The following is a 22,327-nucleotide window of genomic DNA, read 5'->3' on the forward strand; positions in this document are numbered from 1 at the left end:
CCATTCGCACCAGACGCGGACCAGTCACATACACCCTACGCAGAATTTTGAGTTGGACAAACCGAAGGCGTGCCGGAATAGCCACCTCTTTCAGGGAAGAGATCGCGGCTTGCCAATCTTCATCATCAAGTTCCAGACCATCACTGGTCCACAACCCTCGGAGGTCTTCCAATAAATCAATCCTGGTATTAATCAGTTTTTAAAAAATCTAGTATCCGATCTTCAAGCGGGGATGATTCCGGCACGTCCGAGCCTCGGGGAAAAACAGACAAGATTGCGTGCCGGATTTGCGCATATCGAAAAGATTCCTTATCATTCAATCCATACTCAACTTTCAATTCCTCAAACGTTTTGATTCTATCCTTGATCCACACATCATCAACCCTGCTGATCCCAATCATGTCCCACCGATCGAATCCCTTCGATTGCCAAAGGGAACCAAGTTTATCCGAGGCATAGAGTGGAGTAGCCCGGGTCAGCCTGTCAGCCCATCCCGTGGCCGCCGTAGCTCGATACCACACCTGTACCGCCGTTTTAGTGGGACCCTTCAGAGATCTACCGGCTGACTTCGCGTATAAAGCCCTGTTGTAATCGCTGCCGGGCAGCAACCATTTATCCATCGCAAAAGCCGGGTTTAGTGAATAAGCATAAGTGCCGTGGTTGATGGCCCCTAGTTGAGAGGCCCAATAATAGCGTCGGATGTCAGGGAGTGCGATGCCACCATCGTACCAAGGGAGCGTGAGTTTCGAAAGAGCTATACGAGAACGGCCCCCCCCATATCAACTGTCGCTGTAGACCTTCAATCTCCCGGAAATAACCGGCTGGTACTCAAATTGGGCTTCTTTAGCAAGGGAAGAATCAATGCTGTCTTCCATGCCTTTGGAAAGTAGCCCTCTAAAAACATAGTGTTAATAATGACCGTCAGAATTGATATGACTGGTTCGGGTGCAAGCTTCAGTATAGGAGGAGGACAAGGATCCATTGGTGATCCTGATTTGGCTTTCACCAAGATAGTATGGACTTCCGAGGCTGTAATAGGTGTAAAATTACAGAACTGAGGCAGTGTACCTTCTTCTCCTTCCAAATTTACCTTCTCTGTTAGCGGGGTATCATTTATAGCTCCTGTAAATGTGGCATAGATATCATCAACTTAATTAAAGAAAAAGTTGGCTATCTTATCACACAATTCTGGACTAGCTAAAATGGGGATGGAGGGAGGGTGAGCTAATGTCATAACTGTTTTAAACAGTTCTTTAGTAGAATTCTTTGCAGACCGTATTTTGTCTGCAAAGTAATCTTGTTTAGTTTTGTGGAGTAATTTCTTGTAGTGTACTAAACATAGTTTATATTTTTTTTTTCATTCATATTATACTCCCTCCTCCAAGCTCTTTCCTGATGTTTACAGAGGAGTTTACTTTCTCTAAGGTACTGGGTGTACCACGTGCCGTTGGACGTTCCCTATTATTGTGGATGGTTTTCACAGGAGATAACTTATTACTGGCTGCTTCCAACCAGTTAGTGTAGGCAGAAGTGGCCTCATCTAAATCTCCTGGTAAAGTAGGAGACGTAGAGACTAGCTGATCCTGCAATTCCATGGCTTTTACTTGGCTCCATGCTTTGGTACTCGTCTGTTTCAACACTGGTTTCTTGATGTCTTGATCTGGAGGTGTCACCTCAAAAACACTATCCTGTGATCCGACCAGATCATGAACATTAAGTGCCCATTATTATTATTATTAGAGAAGATGCCATCAAGTGTGCGCCCTGCTATATGTGTGGCCCCGGTGACCCGTTGTTTTAAGTCCAAGGTACTCATTCAATCTATTAAATTTAGTGTATCCAAATCATTATCGACTTCCAAATGGAAGTTGAAATCCCCTAAAATGGTGTATGAGCTAGCACTTAACCCCTTTTCTAACCAACTGCCAGCTTGTGTTGTGAACAGATTCCTGGGTCCAGGCGGTCTATAGATCAGGGTGCCTTCAAATGTAAAGTGGTGGGACAACAAAAAACTAAAATCTAATGCCTCACATTCCAAATTAGAGGAGGGGTTAAAGGTTACATTCAGAGATTGTAGATATTTCACTGCTAAGCCCCCGCCCTTCTTAGCCGGCCTATTCAATGTGTGGCAGATGTAGCCTGGAGGTGATGCCTTTACCAAGTCTGGCCCAGACGCGTCGTCTGTCCACGACTTGGTAATAAAAGCAATCTTGATTACTTCCTCCTCAATTAGATCTGCTACCTCAGTACTATGTTTGACTGAGGATCTCACATTCAGTAACGCAAATTTAAAATGTTTTCCTGCCTCACATCCTTTCTTACCTTTAGCTATATGTTGTGCCTGCCCCTCCTGCTGACTAGTGGACATCTGCAATGTCATCTTAAAGCCAGGGCAGATTTCCAGTCCCTTTTGAGCATTCTGACCAGGCGTAATGCAAATGCATGTGGGGTTATACTTCATAGTATTTAAACTATGGAGAAGGCTGCTGGAATAGACATATGGGCATGAAGCTTTTTTAGCTGCATGGGCAGCGTGGCTGACGCTGTGCGCCGGCCGTGCGCAGACGGGCTTGCCTTCGGCGCGCCTGCTGCGCGCGCGTGCCAGCTTCCTGATAAAGTAGGCAAGTGGGGGCAACAACTAGCTCGTTAACCTTCTTCCCTCCCAAGATGGCTGTCGTGTGTAGCAGTCTGCAGCCCCTGGTTCAGGGAAGTGCAGAGCGATATGTGCAAGTTCGCAAATTAACAAATTAAATGCACAGTTTCAGGATTTAAAAGTATTAAAATAAGCGCAACAGAGATTCGTTGGTCCGCCCGGCTCAAGCCTCAGGGGATCTCTTTCTTATTCAGACCATGTTTAGAGGCTCTGCACTTCTGACACTTAAAGCCTGGATTGGCCCTCAACCAACCCTCCATATCGACCATCTCTGGGCTACTCACTACCAGATTGTGTCTCATGGATTTTGCTCTCCTGAATGTTAAAAGAGGTCTACGTGATGTAATACTGCCTAATACTGCCTCTATTCGTGGATTCTCTCACTTTAGCATGATAAACATTTTACCCAGTGATCATATGTAGTTCATCCTTGCCTTTTCTTTTTTAAAGTCCTTCTGTCTTACTTGAGAACAATAACACATCTCTAGTAATTCTCTCCACCTTGTTTCGGGCTTGATTTAGAACCTGGGTACTATTATCCCCTCTCTGCCAATCTCTCTGAGTTTAGTTTGTGCTTCCCTCAAAGAGGTTGACTCACTGCAGTTTATTTTCATCCGTAGATGTTAGGCGTACAGAATCCTTTGCGTACGTTTCTGTGGATGAAAACTACAAACGTGCAAGATTGAATTCCCTGTTGTAAGTTTCCTATGGGTTCTTGTATGTATTCTGTTGTTTTTTATAAACACCTCAAGTTCCAAGAAGCAAACTTCAGACTCGCTGATGGTGCTGGTGAATTGGAAATTTAAATAGTTGAAATTTAGTGCCGACAAACTGCCTTGATGATTCTTGTGAACCTTTCCATATAATGAACAAGTCATCTATGAATCTTGTCCAGAGAATGTGTGTAAGTATATATCTAGGCAATTGCAATTGCCTGTCTCAAGAAAAGGATTAAAGGCTAAGGACCATTCTCAGAGAAATAGTATTACAATTTTATTGACATTGCATCAGTTCATAAAACTTTTTATGAACTGATGCAATGTCAATAAAATTGTAATACTATTTCTCTGAGAATGGTCCTTAGCCTTTAATCCTTTTCTTGAGACAAGCGATTGCAATTGCCTAGATATATACTTACACACATGATTTTACCCTCATCTAGAAATTGTCTATTCTTTAATGCTCAGGGGGCCTTTGTTTCATTCACTCTTGTCCAGAGAATGACATTCTCTGACCACTCCCTGGCAAATTTGACTCTAGGCACCTGCTCCTCCCGCCAACCCATGTGTAGATTGGAATAACTGGGGCAAAGCAGGTGCCCATAGCTGTACCCCGCATCTGTTAGAATGTATCTTTTCTAAACCTAAAAAAAGTTATTTTCCAAGCGCCATTTCAATTAGCATTTCTGAAAGTTGATGTAAGCCTAATGGTCTTGAGTCTAAAAGGTGTTTCATGACCCTGAGTCCATCCTGATGAGAGATGCTGGTATACAGCAAGGTTACATCAAGTGTTATCAGAACAAAAGATTCCTCACATGGGATATCATAAACCCTCCTCAGGAAATTCCCTGTATCCTGAATGCACGAAGGAAGACCACTTACAAATTCCTGCAAAAAGTGGTCAATGTAGCGGGAGGTTGCCTCAAATAGATTACCAATGGCTGAGGTAACAGGTCTCCAAGGTGGACTATCTCGATTTTTGTGTATCTTGGGGATTAGGTAAAGGATGGGTGTGATGGGAACATCTACCTTCAAATACAGGTATTGACTTTGAAAAAATAAATCTGTTCCCCTCCACCTAGCTAAATCTTTATCAAATCCACTCTTTGCCTCCGTTACATTGGTTTGTGACACCCTCTGATAACACTTGAAGTCACATAACTGTTTTGGCCTCTTTATTATACATGCTTAATGGACACAAAACTATGTTCACTCCCTTGACTGACTGATGAACCACAATATCTTTCCTGGATGTAATCTTGTAAACTTATGAGTATCCTTCTTTTTGCTTTCTATATATAGATCTATCACCAAGGAACTATAAAATCAAGAAAGAATGCTGGCACACAAAGATCTATCTATAGTGTGCTTAGCTTAAATAAACATGCTATACAGAGATCCTAGAGTGCAGACAGTGGATGAGGCTGGTTTGCATTGCAAGAACTTTCGGATACCATATTTTTATTATATTATAATATATAATAAAAGGGTATATTTATTTATACTCTTCAAACCTTCAGACACATGAATACATAGTAAGTACATACCCTCCTGTGCCAAGAGACCGCTTCTGGTGGTTTTTAGAATCATAATAGCGTTGAAGGATCATAGAACTTCGGCTTCTCAAGTACCCAGTTTCAACATCAATATAATTCTCCAAATATGAAATGAAAATGGATTTCATGAGTTTAGACAAGAATGTCTGCTTATCAGTTCCCAAGTTAAATTCCATCAGCTTACTTGAAAGGTTGGTTGTCCTTAAAACAAATAAAAAATTTAATTAAATTAAAAAGTATTTGCTGTGTATGCCAACAGGAGATCAGCATTTCAGTTACAATGGCATCCTTCCGATTAAATTATGCTGCATCATTTCCCTATGCAACATTTTATGTCAACACAAGTAAACAGGATGCCTCATGTTAAAAACATCAAACCGAGGGGTTCATGGCTAAATAGAAAAAACATCTCACCCAGTTGTATTGGTAGGATCCTTTCTGCTACCACCTGTAAACTGAGGCTATTTTAAAAAGAACCTAATTAACATGTTCCCGTCCACACAGGGAAGAGGGAGGAGCAGTGGATTGTGAGACAGATAGAGACACACACACCCACACACACACACGCACACACACACACACACACAACCTTCCCGTCTAAGAAATTAGTCAGGGCCCTCATCAAGCTATTGAGGGCTTTGATTAACACATGGAAGGACTACAGTTACGCTCAGAAATCTACAAGGAAAATTACTTACCTATAATTCTAATTTTCAGTCCTCCTTGGTCTCTCTCAACCAATAAGTAGTAGACTAAAGCACCAATGAGCGAGACCCAAACTCAATTTTAAAACATTTTATGAAACAAACACTACATAAAAAAAGATGTCATTATCATTAAATATTTTATTGTGCCTTTTTTCTTTCAGTTTTCGTCTATAATAAAGTACATTGTTTCAGCAAATTTAACCTGAAATACATTTATTTGGCTGCAAACATCACCGTTTTTTAAGGCAATAATGTAAAGATTAATAAACCCATGAACTTTCTAATTATGCTTTTGGCAAAACAGGGAGGCAGTATAGTTCATTGATTCAGATAAACTAATAAAATATCCAAGACAGTGGATTAGAATTACAGGTAAGTAATGTTCCCTTCTCTGTGACAGGATTCTCTCTGAACCCAAAATAATCAAAATATATTGCACGCTAAATAACACTATACACAGGAGAAGGGATCCAAATGCATAGGCAGAGGAATAAGGAATAACTTGGGCAAACTATGTACGCAAAGAGGCATGACACACCACAGTAGCAATTCAGGAGCTAGAAGCAATATAATATGTCTTGGCAATTTTATGAACTGATCTCCAGATAGCTGCTCAGAAAATTGATAGAATAACATTTACACTAAATCTACCTATAGCAGCTCTTCCAAACCATACCTCCTTCCACCCCACCCACACCACGCCACCCCACCAACACACCCTCTATAGATCTATTAACCTTGTTGTAGAGTTCTATAATGAACTACACTTTCCAGCTAGCTAGGTTTGGGGATGCCATTTCAGAGGACAGTTTCATAGTCATGATAACTGTTAAGGCTTCCTGAGATCTTTTACCCAGATACAAATTGAGCACTCAAGAGTAGAAAGGTTCAGAAAGAAACTTGGAAAGGAAATAGTTTGATGTATGTGACAATAGTAAATAAAAAGAAAGAGAAAATATTGGTGACCCGTTAAAAAAACTATCGAGGTGCAAAACCACATAAGATTCCTCCCTGTAGCACATTCTCCAGTCTGGCTGATGTTATAGCTAGTAGGAAAACTACTTTCAATGACAGGTTTGAAAGGAAGGTCCATCAGTTTTGAAAGGACGATGTTGAGTTCCCTGACTTTATAGGTGGAAAATACTCCCTATGAACTTACAGGAAATCTTTAATCACAGGAAATCCTTAATCACTGGAACTGTGAAAAAGGATGCCCAAGCAGGACTTTTTCTACAAACAGCTATTGCAGGTCAATGCACTGCTATAGAAGAGAATAGAGGAGCAGATTCTGCAAAATACGGGAGACAGGGTGCTACTGTTTGATCTTGTAAAGTTTTTAGGTCCACCTGCTTCTGGAGTCACAATATACATAGACTCTTTTACTTAAAAGAGAATGAAGAGCAAGTGGAAGGGAGCTTGGGTACCCTCAACATGTTCATGCATGTTCACAAGTGGCAGGTTTAGTTATAGTTACTCTGGAATCAAACAGTCAAGCTCAGTGATGTGTAGGATTTTGCTCAACATCGCAGTTCGAAGCACATAGGCATCCTTGGAGGTAGCAGTGACAGGTGATGCAGGGCTGAGTACCTCATCTTGTCAATCACATTGTGGTACAATGGCACCTGAAGAAAAGCATAAGTGAATGTCTTATAATGGTAACCCCCTTTGTTTGAGCTGTAGGAATATTTATGTTTTCCTGTAGCAAGCAGTCTGGTTTGAGTTAAGTTGAGTTAAGCTTAAAGTGTTAAGGATGACTTGCTGAACAATGATATTTAGCACCTGTTCATGCTCTTATTAAAGATGCCTGCTGAGCCGGTCTACTTTCCACTTCTACAGACCTGGGAGAAGGACAGCCCTGCGAAGGACAGGTCTTGTCAGAGTACAATTCTTACTAAACGTGCTCTCCTTGACAGCATATTCATCTCCTTTCTCTTTGTTCAAGCAAATGCATTGTCATTGTATGATCTATAGTAAGACAGATGGCACTGAGATGAATGAAAGAGAAGATCCTCTGGTCACTATTTGTTCCCTGAAGAACATGTGGACCGCAGGCTCTAAAACTGTGATTAGGGACTTGTTGTGAAAGGATAGAAAAACCTATCCAAACAAGAAACTTAGGCTAGGCAAGCAGCCACTTGCCAGCAGCAGCTGTATCCCAACTAGAACTGTTACATACGCTCTAGACACAGTTGGCATACCTAGCAGTACTGCTATATTCAGAAAGCAATCTGTGAATGAGCCATTTTCATTTCCTGTGCAGTGCTACCCTCTCCATGGCTCCCCCATTGGATTACCTTCAAGCACACTGGCCGAACTCATGCTGAAATCAGGATAGAATCAAGATAGATCTGCTCACCATGCAGCTAGAGTTATTGGGGGAGTCCGTAAGGATTGCAGGCTACTCAGCACAGTGTCTGCCAGTGCACTGCACCATGGTTATTTATAACTGGATGTACAAGGGTGCAAATAAAGAAAAATCCTGATTTCAATTTTACTTAGCTGGCCCACCCTCACGCAAGAACATATTTTGCACAGGGAGAAGAGCAGCATTAGGTGTGTAGGACTTGCAGTTGCTACCAACTTGGGACATACTGAATAGGGCAAATGATTATCAGTCTGTTAAACCAGCAAGCAGCTCAAAGAACACACACTCCTGTGTAATATTGTGTCAATTAAAGTCCCTTATACAAATAAAGTAAAAATCACAAAACATGCTGGAAAATCAAAAATAAATTACTGACAGAAATGAAACCAAATTTACCTTGTGTACAGGTCATACAGATTCTTAAGGTATTGCTCAGCATCAGATTTCCTACAATCTTCTAATAGATCCTTTACAAAGCTCTGGAAAATCAACAAAGTAAAATGCTCAAGACGTAATACTGAATAGCTCAACAATAGTAAACATATGATTTATAGGGTACAGGATATTTCTATGTTCTATGGGAACTTCAATGACTTTTTGCGCACTGTATGATTCGATTTAGTATGGGTTTTTTTAAGCTCCAACAAGGTCGTTCTGAGAACTCTCATGTAGCCCAAAGACAATATTCTTTAGCTACTGTGAACCTTAAACATGATTATCTTTCTCAGTAATTTAAATACCTGAGAGTTGGATACGGACAACACTGCCCTCATGTTGCTAGCACTGTTGGTAAACTGAGTGTATTAAGGAGTCTTATTTCCACTCCCAAATTCACCGCAACAATTTAGTTAATGAGAAATGCAATAATGTACTGTAGTAAAAAATCAATAGCATGAATATACTGTTTACACCTGGACAATCTAGAATCACAGGAATGGCCAGGTGAAATTCACCTACTGTTAAAGGCTGGGATTTAAACCGTTTCAACAGGTTCTAGACTGCATGATATGATAGACTAAATTAATTTCACCCATGGACTGGTGAGTGTACACCACAACCATCATCGTCAGGCAGGGAAGAATCTTCTTTAATTCCACAAATATTACGTGGGACCTCAAGATAAGAAGCAGAAAGTCTTCGACTGCGAGCTGTGTGTTTTAAGTGGAAAATGACGTGGCAACAAAGCATCTTATTGGAAACACCAACCTGGACAGAATCAAGAAAAAGTGCAGCTACTATAAATTAGTCCGAAATCTATCTGCAATTAGAATGATGATCTCTTTATTTTACCCGATGACGTTGCAACAACATCCTGAGACAAATCACTGCATTATGGAATATTAAAGCACAGGTGTTTACAGGGCCATCTCCAGAAACCTTGCATGAAGGCTGTCATCATTACAGCTTCAGTAAGTGAGCTAACTACCATACAGGGCTGGTGCTAGCTATCAGAAGCCAGGATGAGGCAATGGTGTGGGAGCAATTGAATCAATTCAGTTCCTGATGAAGCTTTCACCGGAGTGTGGTGACCTGCAGATGTATCTTGCAGTAAGCACAAGCATTTGATATCCAGTGCATTAGAGATATTTCATATGGAGTTTGTTTTCAAACATAAACATGCTGATTACTTTGTGAGAGGTTTGTTTTTTATAGTGTTTAATTGCCCATATATCAGTGACCTGGCTGACCCAAGGTTAAAAGTGTTAGGTTGATTTTACCAGTGTTATTAACTGTCTTTGTGAACAAGTTTGTTCATTGCCAGCCAAATATTTTTTTATTGAAATTATTTAATGTTTCCACAAGGAGTTATATATACTATAAACAGCACAGCTTATTTCATTAGGTTAATTTCTGATACAAAATAGAGCACTCATTTTTGTTCTATACTAACAAGAATGAGCAAATCAATAGAGGAGAAAATGTAGACAAGTGTATAAAACAGGAGATCTATGTAACCAGGGTAAGTGGCAATTCAAGGAGGTAAAACATCATACAAACAACAACAACAAATGATGAAACATTAAAGGAAATCATGACAAGATGCATTTAGCAATAGTAATTCATGATCACTATAGTTTTCCAAGGAGGAAAACATTAATTATAAAGAGACTAACTAATACATGCTGCTTAAAATACCTGAAGTTTAACTTCAAACACATTTTGGATAAGCTTGGCCAATACAGCCTCTGGGCTGCTGAAGATATCGCCAACTTGCTCATTTACACGTTGACAGAGAGCTGCTGAATCCTCAAATATATCGTTCCTCATGTAGGCACCCTGGAAGTAAGAAATACATCTAAGAAGGCACTTCCAATAACTTGTGACAAATCAGGAAAAACACTACAGCAGTAAAATCAACATAACAGTCTTGCTCATACAAGACAGGAAAATTCCACTTTAAACCTTACCTCCTGACACTGCTTTATGTAAACATCCACACAGTGCGAGTATCCCTATAAAGCAAACAATAGAGACATTTATTCCAAGCTGTGAAAATAAAAGGCAGACAAAATCACTTAACATTATCACTTCAAAGTTGGTAGATGAAACTCCATCAACCATTAAGCTATTCATTATATGGAAAAGTATGGGACAAACAGACCAACGCATGAGAAGACAGAACTTGAATTAACTTTCATTTATCTACTTAAAGCAATCAAACATAGCCCCTTTATCTGACTAAGCTACCGAGTAGGTAATTCTGAAAACAAAAGTGGAAGAAATGTTCAAGCTCTTACAAAAAGAATAATAATCACATCAACGAATGATTATAAATAGGAAGTTCCACATCAATTTTGACTTTTCAAACTTATTTTAATTTCTCCTCAATATGAGTCTCAATAACAGGCAACATTAAAAACAAACAAACTTTACAATGCTGTGGGTGTTTGGAAATCTTAGCCTACATTTATACCTGGCCTAAGCAAGAGCTTGCCACATTGTTTGAGGGTAAAAGCCAACACTCAGGAAGGGCAAAACATCTTCTATTCATTAGTTATTTGTTTAAATTAATAAAGGCTTGTGTAGTGCACCAATTTTCTAATGTATTACCCATGAAACCCAGAACAACTTGGGAAACCTATAAACATAGGAACATTAGGGTAAACAGTGGCTCCTTAGGTATTTTATCTGATCAGTTCTACATCTTGCTAAGCTGTTGGAATTGCAGGCAAGTTCACTTTTTTAATGGCTTACCATTGTGCCAAGAAATAATTTTAACTTGTGTGTCACCCAAAACAACTTGCTAGACACATGGCCTTTTATTTATTATGCACAGCGGCATTTCGACAAGAAACACTGAACACACAATACAGTGGTATAAAGGAACAAGTGCAAAAGAAACAATTGATGGATGTAATGCTGGACAATGCAAGCATTCACCCCCAGTCACAAGGATCTAAGTTAGATCCATCATTCTTATGCTCACCACACCACCCCAGTTTGGACCCTGCCGTAGGCAAATCAGTCTTCACCATGTTCCTTATGGGAACAGTCTAGCCCGAACTGCCAAACCAGGTCCTCCCTGGACCAGAATCACGCATCCTGGGACCGGTTTCAGGGCATCACCCTTCATCAGCCAGGCTAGCTTGAATCCAATGGTGTAGTGAGCACGGGACCAACGTCTGGGCATACCCTTCCCACTTAGGGCGACATATGCAAAAGAAACAATGGATGTACAGAATGTTGGACAATGGAAGCCTTCACACGAAAGCATTCACAAAAGTGGCAATTGATATAAAAAAAAAAAAAGCCATAGTTCTGCCACATCTCCACACCAACCGATTGAACAGTAACAAATTTCTAGCCAAAAAGAAAGGGAGAGAAATGTGATTAGTTATAAACATGTTGCTATTCAATGCTGGGGTTATATTCCAGCAGTTTAAGAAAGAGGAAAATCATTTGTTACATGACATTTCAATTCTGAGCAGCAGACCACATAGAATACTGCTTCATTTTTTTGGGAGGACAAGGTTTGGGAGTTTTATTACGCCCAGGCTTTTCAACAACCAGGAGCTTACACACAATACCAGAAGCATAACGGAGGAAAACATACCACGAAGGTGGTATGTTCATGTCCCAAAATGATTATGAAAGGGTATGCCTGTGCTTTGGACCTGGGATTTCCTTCTCAAAATGGTAAAGAACTGCATGAAGTATAAACAGGGACACTGAAAGTACAATCAAACTTTCTTTGAGCACTGGGTAACACCAGTGAAACTTCTATCATCGTGCATTCGGACCATACATTGCAGGGCTCTTCAGAGCCAAGGATTCAACATGTTTGGAAGGCTGTGAAAATACACACAAGGAATACTGTTCACCAGAGCAGACTTTGATAGATTTTTTAATCAATTTAGACCAAATACATGCTTGGAATTACAATGTCAAATCCACGAACTCTCCAGATCTGAAAATAGAACCAGAGGTGAGCTGGCAGAGTTGTGGGTGAGCAAAGTAGCCTTGTTTCACCTGACACAAAGTGGCCTCCAAAGGAGAGGGACCATTCGATTTTTTGGGAAACTACTACATGATTTGTGCTCAAATATATGGTCACAGATTAGATGCAATGCTGTTCACTTCTCAGTTTGTGCAATGCATGCCTCTTAAGATACATACCCCATCTGGGAGTGAAAAAATCGAGTAGCTTGCTTACAGGTGGTCCAGCGAATTATCAATGTGAGCCTAGCAAATGTGGACATTGTTGCAGCCTCTGAAGGACTGAATTGACTAGAGGCTGATACATGACTTGTCCCCAGTGCTGGTGCCAGGTAGATTTCTTAGCATAATAGGGCATCGCAGCCCTTTTATAGGATGCCACAGTTAAAAGCCAACAAACAAGAATAGTCAATCAGACTGAGCCTCTAGGTAAAGGTGGGTCTGGTTTACACATATTTCAGCAGGAGTCATCAAATGCAGTTAACAGTCCAAGTTTTCTAGCCACTCTGGCAAAAGAGAAAAAGGCCAATAAAAAAGCACATTCAAATAAATCAGCAATTCCGTTCAGTAAAGAGTGCATATTGGAGGAGTCAGTATGGGAGAATTCTTCACTAGGAATGCTTTTGAAACTAAAATTAGAAAGACCCAACTGCCTTCATCTAGTTTTTCACATTAGTGAAATGTAATTAAGGTTGGTTTACTGATCCTGGCAAGGGAATTTTTCTCTTAAAGCCATGCAAGAAAAACTGGTGTTACTTTAAATGCAGAATTTAAGTTTGTATTGTGTATGGAATTTAACATCGTGGTATATAGTTTACTCCAAAGGAAGAGCTTTTTCATACAGATTGGGGAATAGAAAGGACTAGGAGGGGATGAGTTACACAACTATCACTGCATTAACAACTTTGCTAGAAAAGTGTGATATTTTAAAGCAAATGAGGCAGCTGACACGAATAAACCGGGACAAGCAGACTGCACTCCGAGCAGAGTTGTGGCTCCTTCCTATCTCCACATCCCTAAATGAGCACTCATTAAAGTTTCTTCTCCCCAAGACAGCATGTTAGTCCCCAGTGCCTTGCTACCTTAATCCTCTACCCACCACAAAGAAAGCATCAACATCATATGGTCCGACCATGATTTGCAAAACATTGCAAAGAAATAAATTAACAGGGATCTCCACTACTTGTGCTGATTAGAAAAGTCCACCTTTACTTGAGTCTGCTAGTGGTATGCCCGGCTATAGTGCAGTACACATATTCTGGTGTTGTAAGTGAGCATGTTTGGAAGACTTTCTTCTCAGCAGTCTCTAAGGTTTTTCCTCACCATTGAAGAGAAAAAGTGCATTCCATCTTCCACAAATGTAGCTGTAGAGACGTGACAAGAGAGAAGAGCCCCGCAGCGGATACTAGGGCAAATACGTGCAGCGTACTTCTATTGTCTAGAGGCATACTGCATAGCATTACTGAAAGAAGTTTTCTGAATTTTTCAGTAAAAGAGGTTCGGTATTGTCCTATAACCCAGAAGAATTTAGTCAGAAATGTATCTGAAAAGTAGTTACTTATGGAGTAGGATCTTTAAAGTATTGCGTACAAGAAGGATGATAACATATAATCGCTGTTCCTTCTACACCAAGCAACCTTGAATTGGGTATGATGCTCAAGAGACAAGATATGGGGGGATTTAATAGCAGGTTTTACAGCCTCCTCATATGTAGTACTATATTGGTCTACAGCAATATTTTGGATAAAAGTGATTTTATTAGCAATAAATTAAGAACGCCATGACCCATAGCATTGAAGTAATTCAGAAATTAAATGCCTATTAAAATTGTACCACTGTCCATTTTTAAATGTATATGATACTAAAGGAATCGAGTACAGATTTTTTAAAGATGCACATATGTTAAGTCAACATTTCTCTTATTTGATCATTAACAAAGAAGATTATTTCTTAAATTGAGACCTACAGTATCGTACATCTAAAAAACAATAATACAATTCAATCGATATTTACCTTAAAGTGAAGTAAGACTGCAGCTACTTCTCTCATGCGTGAGATTTCCCCCTTTCTCTGAGCACTAGTAAACTCTTGAATTAGCTGGAGCTCCAAATCGTGATATTTACCTGCAGAGGGTAAGTAAAATCTTGTCAATATGAAACGGGTTTCCTTGCATAGTGCTCATTTCTTCTGCGTTCTCCAATGTAATTCACGCCGCATAAAAATAAAAATATGTAAACCAAAAAAAAAAAAAAAGATAAAAACAACTTACTTGCAATTTTTGATTTTACCTCTGCAAATCTGTAATGAAAATAAACAGTTAGAAATAGGGGGTAAAAGCCAAGGAACTCATTTAGACATGATTTCAGTGATATCTTGAAACTAGAGAACTTGTTAAATGATCCAACAGGATAAGTCCACAACTGGCTGAATATACATATAAAATGGTAATAAGATGATCAGATAAAAATGCACAGATTTCTATGGACTACTTACTAGCACATCAGCAAACCTGAATTATCGTAAAGATAAATATGTACAGGTGTCCTCTGAATAAGTAACTCATTTTAATAACTCCAACAAAGCTGTGTTTCGTTAGCAAGTCTATGGAAACCTGTGCTACTTTGTGGCCCCAATAAATGTCTGTCCACCCCATCACCAATATACTAATATTAAATGCTTAACATAAGCAATACTAGATCCTTGCTCAACAAGTCCGTGTTCCATTGTCACAAAGATTACCAAGCAATGAAAAGTTGAGAGTGGTATTGGTAAATCAAAGATAATGCTTTTAACAATATTTGAAGGATAAAAAAAGGAAAAGCTGACAACCCTACAGATTGTTTTTCAGTATGATCATCACAGGATTGTATTCTATCATGAGTCTGATAGTGATATATCAGAACATATGTCGAAAATGTAGTTTCAAATATGACAATGTAATTGCTGCATGACTTGTCAGGGAAAATGATCTGTGAATGCTCCAAAAATGATCTACAACAAAGCTCCTGGACATTACTATTATATGTTCATGTCTAGAAAGTCAAATTTGGTAGAACCCTGTAAACAGAAAACACTTTTTGTGGATCATTACATTTCCAGAAATGTGAAGAAAAGCTTATGAAAATGTATGTTAGAGGTCCAGGATATCTAGAGCATTATTCACATATTTAAGGGTTGGGGTAACACATTAACATTCTACATCTAGAAACTGCTTACAGAGCTGAAATCTTGAATAGGGAAGAAAAATGTGGCCTGACAAAGTACAAATAGTTTGTTGGTTATAAACATATACTGGCCTGTCAAATGGTAACTCCTGCGCAATTAGATGCAATTTCTGTATAATATCAGCTGCCTCCTTAATCTGTGATGAAAATTAAAATATATCAGAGGGATGTAAAATGTGAAAATGTACAGCTTTTACAGGAGAGCAGGAACAGTGATGTCTTATTCAACAAACTGCACATTTGTAGAATTCCTTTTATCCTTAAAAAATATGTTCCAACTATTTTAAAAGCAAACACTTACATTTACTTAATGAACAATTCACAGGCAAGAGATGGAAATGTATTTTTTCGAACAAAGAATTGTTAACAAGTCAGTCATTCCGAAGAATGAAGACTCCCCATAGTAAGTAATTGTAGCAGTTTTTAAATAGGGCAGTGTTGCTTTGTAATGATTTTGTCCTGTAAACCGTGCTTACCTTTTCAGGGTTTGTAAAAACATCAGACTTCAGCTCTCCATCCAAAAACTCATTAAAGTACTTCATGAGTTTTTGCGCCTCTACAGCCCGTTGACGTGGCGTGTTTACCCCCTCCAGTTGGTCTCCAAGGTGACAGACCTTAGTTGCAACATAGCTTATGTGTTCATCAAGCTCTTGGAAATGTTGAAACGCAACCTAAGAAAACAGAGATCTTTTTAGTCAAAATGCCACCTGCAGTACTATATGTCCTACACTAAACCACTACATTTCATTACATCTACGTTACCATATTTTTTTTAAAGTTCCAACAAAAAAATAAACAGACAACTGCATCTTTTTAGAGGGATATCCCTTTAAGCCTATCAAAGTTCAAGGTACAATCAACAAACACTATTTAGCTTTTCTAGATTCCGAAAAAAGCTATCTTTATATTCTGTGTCCACAAATCAAAAGAATGACATTTCACGAAGTTCTCCAATTTAATGTGAGGACCCAACATAGCTTTTACATCTTAGTTTGATACATTACCTGATTGCTCTTCTGCAATTCTTGTACTTTTTTAGCAAATTCTTTGGCTTCTTTCTGGCACTGCTGCTCGAGCTTTTCTACTTTCCTCTGAATTCTTTCATCCATCAACTTCAATTCCTGTATATGGTTTACAAATTCTTCTAATAATCTGATGATAAACAAGTTAGACCAATTAAGAAATTTTAGCATTTCTTATCATGGCTAGATAGTTCTTTCTCAAGCTCTAACAAAGTACAAAAGAAAGAAGTAATTTGCATTGACCATTTTCGAGACAAACAAGATGCAAGGCGAAATTATTAACACTATAGCATTGCTTGCATTCTCAGAACGACCCGAGTGGGTAGACAAAATAATATATTGATCGATTTTTTCCATATGTGAAAAACTATTGTGAATATTTTGGAAAAAACATCTCACCTTAAAGCACAAGATAAATAAACCTTTATCCTGCACTTTCATGTAAGCAATGTAGAAAGAAATACACATTCTGATTCCAACATCTAGCAAATGTCCTAACTCTCTTTACTCCTCATTAAGGTCTAGTGCAAATGCTACATATATGAAATATAATGCAAAAATTATAAGTGAATTAAAATGAAAGTATGTATTGAGGTGGGTTAAACTTAATCATGATTCCTTCACAATAAGTGATGCGAAGAGTGGAGGTTTTGTGAACGTTCCGCGGGCTAAGTAGGAGATCCTAGAAATTAAGGATCCTTTACCAAACCAGTTTTAAAAGGCCAGAATAGGTCATCAATCCAGGAATTTTAATAAAGAAATGTCTCACTTTGCTTGAGTTTACTTGTTTTATTTCATTCATAAACAGAAATAATCAGGCTAGCTACTCTTACCATGTTCAGTGGATGGGTCAACTAGTCTGATAACGTCACGTACCAATTGTAATGCATCCCAAAGGCTTGATGATGTCACCACTTACGCAGCCCTGAATATCCTTTAATATCAATTTGTTTCAACAAATGATTTCTATCATTCCAATCTCAGCTTCTTTCAAATCAAACAGCCTTGCGGCTGTCCTGTACCTTACGAATCAGTGTTTTATATCAGCACCAACTTGATACACACCAACTTGATACACAGTGGTAATTTGATGGCGCGGAGAAACAATGCCATCATGTTACCACTATTTAACAATATTGTAATGATTAAGTTTCCACCTGACAAGTCCAAAATGGACCAAGACATACTGAAATATGGTTCAATATGAACTTTGAATGAAACCAAAACATGATGTTGAGTATCTATAAACTTTAGGAGAAGAAAATATAAATGTAACCAAGGAAGGAAAAGTTAAGCAGCATTTTATTTTGGTCACGATTGAAATGGAATGTGTATACAACTTGTGAAAAAAGAAAAAAATTAACTACGGGTCTTTACTGCACGGCAAGGGCGACACCATCTTCCATCTGGGGTTACATTGCAATTTATCATGCTTTTAAAGCTCAGTGAGGCTAGTACATTAGGGCGTACATATTTTGATAGAGAACAAATGTAGCCACTCATGGGAGAAGGCATGATTAAAAACATTCCTTCTGGGTGTCTATATAATGTTGACTTTTGAAGCCACATAGGCTTGCAAAACTCAACTAACTACAGTTAAGCATTTAATCCAATTCACATCAAATAATTTAATGATATCTCATGTCAGTGTGAGACTGACTAACTAGGACTTAGGTTTTGAGACATGTACTATTTGAAATTGTGTAATCTATTTTAACATTCATGTATTCCTCCTGTAACCAACAAAAATCTAGAGATCAAGTTCAGGACATGGAGTTGAATGCATTTCATAACGCATAAAAACTCTAAAAAACCAAAGTAATACTTATGGCCAGTTTCTTAAAGCAATTTCTATTACTAAAGATAGGTGTAACTGAACAAAATATTGTTCAATATTTTTAACCATAATTACAGCAGGGGGTTCCTCTTACTAGAAATCATGCTTCTAATTGAATGCCTGGGACTTGTAACAGCATCAATTAGTTTATTCAATAAGTCTATATGGAAAATGATGTCGAAATAACCACCCCATTTACATCAACTGCAAAAAGAGAAAACTTTCACTTCAGAAAACAAATTGCTGTGAGAACCCCAAACCTTCAGGTCAAAGTAACCATGCATGACGCAGTAATAGTAAATGCTCGCTACTTTTTAGGTCGAGCTATTTATAGCTCTGAACTATTGCAGGGGAAACAACACTCTTGAACAAGCGGATTCCTCCCAATGCATGTTGTCTACAGAAGCGTGACGCTTCGCTAGGCGCGCGCTTGGCCTCACACCCCATCCCCATATGCTCGTTTGCCTCCCAAGCTGCTCCCCCGCCCCCGCCGTGAGACTTCAAAGCAATGCGCTGCTCTGAAGTGATTGTTTTTCAAGCGCTCTGCAGGTCACCATTTGCCGCTAGCGCTTTCATCCCTATCACTCACAAGAGTTGAAATCCCTTGGTGACTTCTGGGGACTGACATAATGTCTGGTATGCACCTTATCCATAGCGGCAATAGTGAGACTACATGCTCACAATGTATTATCAAAACCAATTTTTTCTTACTTTCAGAACGCAATTTCGGGAGTTATCAACAACTCTCTGCTCTAAATTTGAGGACCACTTTTGTCGAGCTAATATATCCCGCAGGATATAAGATTCACGGGTCTGCCACATGCCAGCCGGACACCCATGCTCGTTCCCTCCCACTTGCTCGCTCCCCCGCCCCCCCCAACCGAAGTTCTCGTGATGACTGCTCCACCATTCTAAGCCTCTTTTAAAATATATATTTTTTTTATTGTTGATAACTTTTATTTCGGTCGAAGGACCATAAAAAGTGCATATAAAATACATCAGCACAGACAGTAAAACAATAAATAATCATAAAATGTTAACAAGGGAATTAAACTAGGAGTTATCATAATACAAGACATTTAGCACTATTGTGTATACAACAATCAAGTTAGAAAAATATATCTCCTGCGCCACATATTAAATAGATAACGAGAGACTGCGAACACAATGGGTGGATCTGTATCATAAATCAGTATCCTACAAGCCTGTGTAAAGTGCAAAAGTCCCAAGTTCTTGCAAATGGGTGTTAGCCAACGTTTTCTAATTGCAGAATAGGCAGGGCAGAAAAACAGTATGTGGGTTACATTCTCAGTTTTATAGCTGCAGGCTGGGCAAACTTCATTGTTAGGATTTGACCATTTAGATGTAAAAGACCTAACTGGAAGAGTGCCATGCCTTAACTGTAGGTACAGCTTTCGGGCAACTGGTGGTTCGATCAAGTCCATAAATTCCTCAACTTTAGGTTCTGGTTTAACTAGGAGGAATTCGGATGTCAACTTACCCAGTGATACAGAGCTCATTAATATTTGATAGTTTGACGTACGTATCTGAGAAAGAAGTTCATTCTTGGATATCCCGAGGCAGAAAATCTCAGGAGTTTCCCAAAGTTCAGGTAAACCTATATGGGTACTAACAGCACTTATGTGCTGGAGCCAAGGGATCTTTTTATTTTTAAGAAGAGGCAAAATCTCAGAAAATTCCGCTCTGTACGCATCCAGTTCAGGGACCGACCACAACCTCTTCCAGTACATAATTGGTCTAGCACTAGTGATCTCCTCTATTGGCAACATGCCAAGGTCAAATCTAAGAGGGATCAATGGCGTGCTAGATGGTAACCCAACTAAACTTCTAACGAAAGACTGCTCCACCCTTTTAAGATTCGTTATCTGCTTGTGCCCCCAAAGTTCAGCCCCATAGGTCGCTGCCGGTGTAGCCTGACGGCAATATATCTCTAGGGCTGGGGACGCCGGCCTGAAAGTAGATGCCCTGGAAACCTTACTTATGCCCCCCGCTAGCTGGGATAACTTGAGTGTGGATTTAGCGATCTGCATATTCCAACCAAAATTCTCAGTTAACGTGACACCCAAATAAACAAATGTTTTAACCCTTTCAAGGGGAATACCATGTAAAACAGGATTTGGGCGCACGCGCTTAGGAGGGTTAAAAATCATAAATTTGGTTTTACCCAAGTTGATTTCCAGCCCCCGAAGGTCGCAGAACTCCACAAAGCCATTCAATATTCTCTGAATGCCCGATGATGTTCGAGACCACAACAAAGTGTTGTCTGCGAACATCAGAGCGGGCACTCTACCTGTAGCTAATTTAGGGGCATCATTATTTTCCACACCATTCAGGTGTTCCACAAGGCCATTTATATAGAGGCTGAATAGCGTTGGCGCCAATACGCACCCTTGGCGAACTCCTTTTTTGGACAGGAAATTGATCTGCGAGTTCGCCAAGCGTACCACACCTCACCTGGGCAAAGTTATTTTCATGAAGCCTGGAAAGAATGGCTAACAAATAGGGCGGAAGGCCCAAGTCTGCTAGTACTCTCCACATTTTTTTCCGTGGGACTAGATCGAAAGCTGCCCGCAGGTCCACGAACACAAGGTAGAGGCTGCCACCCTCCACCTTGGCTGTCTTCCAGTATAGGACCTGCAGGCGAAATATTTGGTCTAGAGTGGAGGTGCCAGACCTAAAGCCTGCCTGGAGTATGGACAATATCCCATTATGCTCGATCCACCCTAAAATCCTATCAAGGATGACCCTCCCCATCAACTTTTGAGATGTATCAATGAGGCTGATCGCCCTATAATTAGAAGGGGTTAATGGACAACCCTTTTTTAAAATAGGCACGATTTCAGCCCCTAACCAGGTAGGTGGCAGATCATCTCCTTGTAGAATACCATTAAACAGAACCACCAAATAGGGGGCCCAAATTTTCGTTGCGTCCTAAACAAATCCCCTGGCAATTTGTCCAAACCTGGAGCTTTATTAGGAATCAATTTGCCTATAGCTGTCTCTACCTCAGCCAGGGTGAAAAATTCAACTGGGGCGGGGCATAAGGGAACTGTGGTTAGCCGTCCCCGCTCTGCCCCACTTATACTTACAGACTGCTGAGGTTCGAGGACAGTGACAGGCTTTTCATCAAGCTCAGGGATGCCATAGAGATCACAGAAATGGTTTTCCCAAATTGAAGGGGCAATATTCGGAGCAAGTGCAGGGGTATGTCCACTGAATCTTGTTGCAACTATAGACCAGAATAGTTTAAAGTCACTGGCACTAAGCACGGATCCCAATTCCTCCCACGTAGAGGCCTCCCATTCCTTCTTGGCATCACAAATTACCTTTTTGTAAATGATGCGTTGGGCCCTGATTTCCTCCCTGTTGTTAGTTTTTATTGCTATAAGAAGGGCCTTTTTGGCCTTCCGGCAGGAGGCGTTATACCATCTAAATATTATTGTTTGAGGGTGTTTTGGCTTTTTCATCGGATACTACTACTCCGTACTTGTTTGCAAACATTTCACTACTACTTTAGGGTCCATTACGTACGTAGTATCACTATTCACAAAACTAGCGTTATTTGTTTGCAGCTGCTGTCCTCTTATTAAGCCACTTTGCTATGTCCACATCACACTACAAGTTCGTATCTCTTTCCTACCTTAATTAGGCGTCTCATTTTATTATAGCTTTGTATCCAACTACTGTGCGTTTCACACAATCCTTTTACGAGCATTGTGTGCGCTTTTTTGCTAACGTTCGTTTTTAAATCAACCTTGTATGTCTCCTCACGGCCGAGCCGCACTT

The 22,327-nt window shown here is 39.7% G+C and overlaps 1 protein-coding gene across 1 annotated transcript in view; it reads right to left on the minus strand.

The window, feature by feature from the left end:
• Window positions 1–22,327, minus strand: part of EXOC5 (exocyst complex component 5) — a 159,563-nt gene that overhangs the window by 96,989 nt on the left and 40,247 nt on the right. Inside the window, exons 3-11 of the mRNA XM_078660366.1 lie at window positions 16,666–16,813; window positions 16,138–16,332; window positions 15,734–15,798; window positions 14,707–14,735; window positions 14,451–14,560; window positions 10,409–10,453; window positions 10,137–10,277; window positions 8,397–8,479; window positions 4,920–5,129 (exon numbers count right to left, since the gene is read on the minus strand). Of these exons, the coding sequence (XP_078516492.1) occupies window positions 4,920–5,129; window positions 8,397–8,479; window positions 10,137–10,277; window positions 10,409–10,453; window positions 14,451–14,560; window positions 14,707–14,735; window positions 15,734–15,798; window positions 16,138–16,332; window positions 16,666–16,813 (1,026 nt within the window). The remainder of the gene's footprint in view (window positions 1–4,919; window positions 5,130–8,396; window positions 8,480–10,136; window positions 10,278–10,408; window positions 10,454–14,450; window positions 14,561–14,706; window positions 14,736–15,733; window positions 15,799–16,137; window positions 16,333–16,665; window positions 16,814–22,327) is intronic.

Source organism: Lissotriton helveticus, chromosome 9 (genome assembly GCF_964261635.1).
Source record: "Lissotriton helveticus chromosome 9, aLisHel1.1, whole genome shotgun sequence".
In the NCBI taxonomy this organism is placed as follows: domain Eukaryota; kingdom Metazoa; phylum Chordata; class Amphibia; order Caudata; family Salamandridae; genus Lissotriton; species Lissotriton helveticus.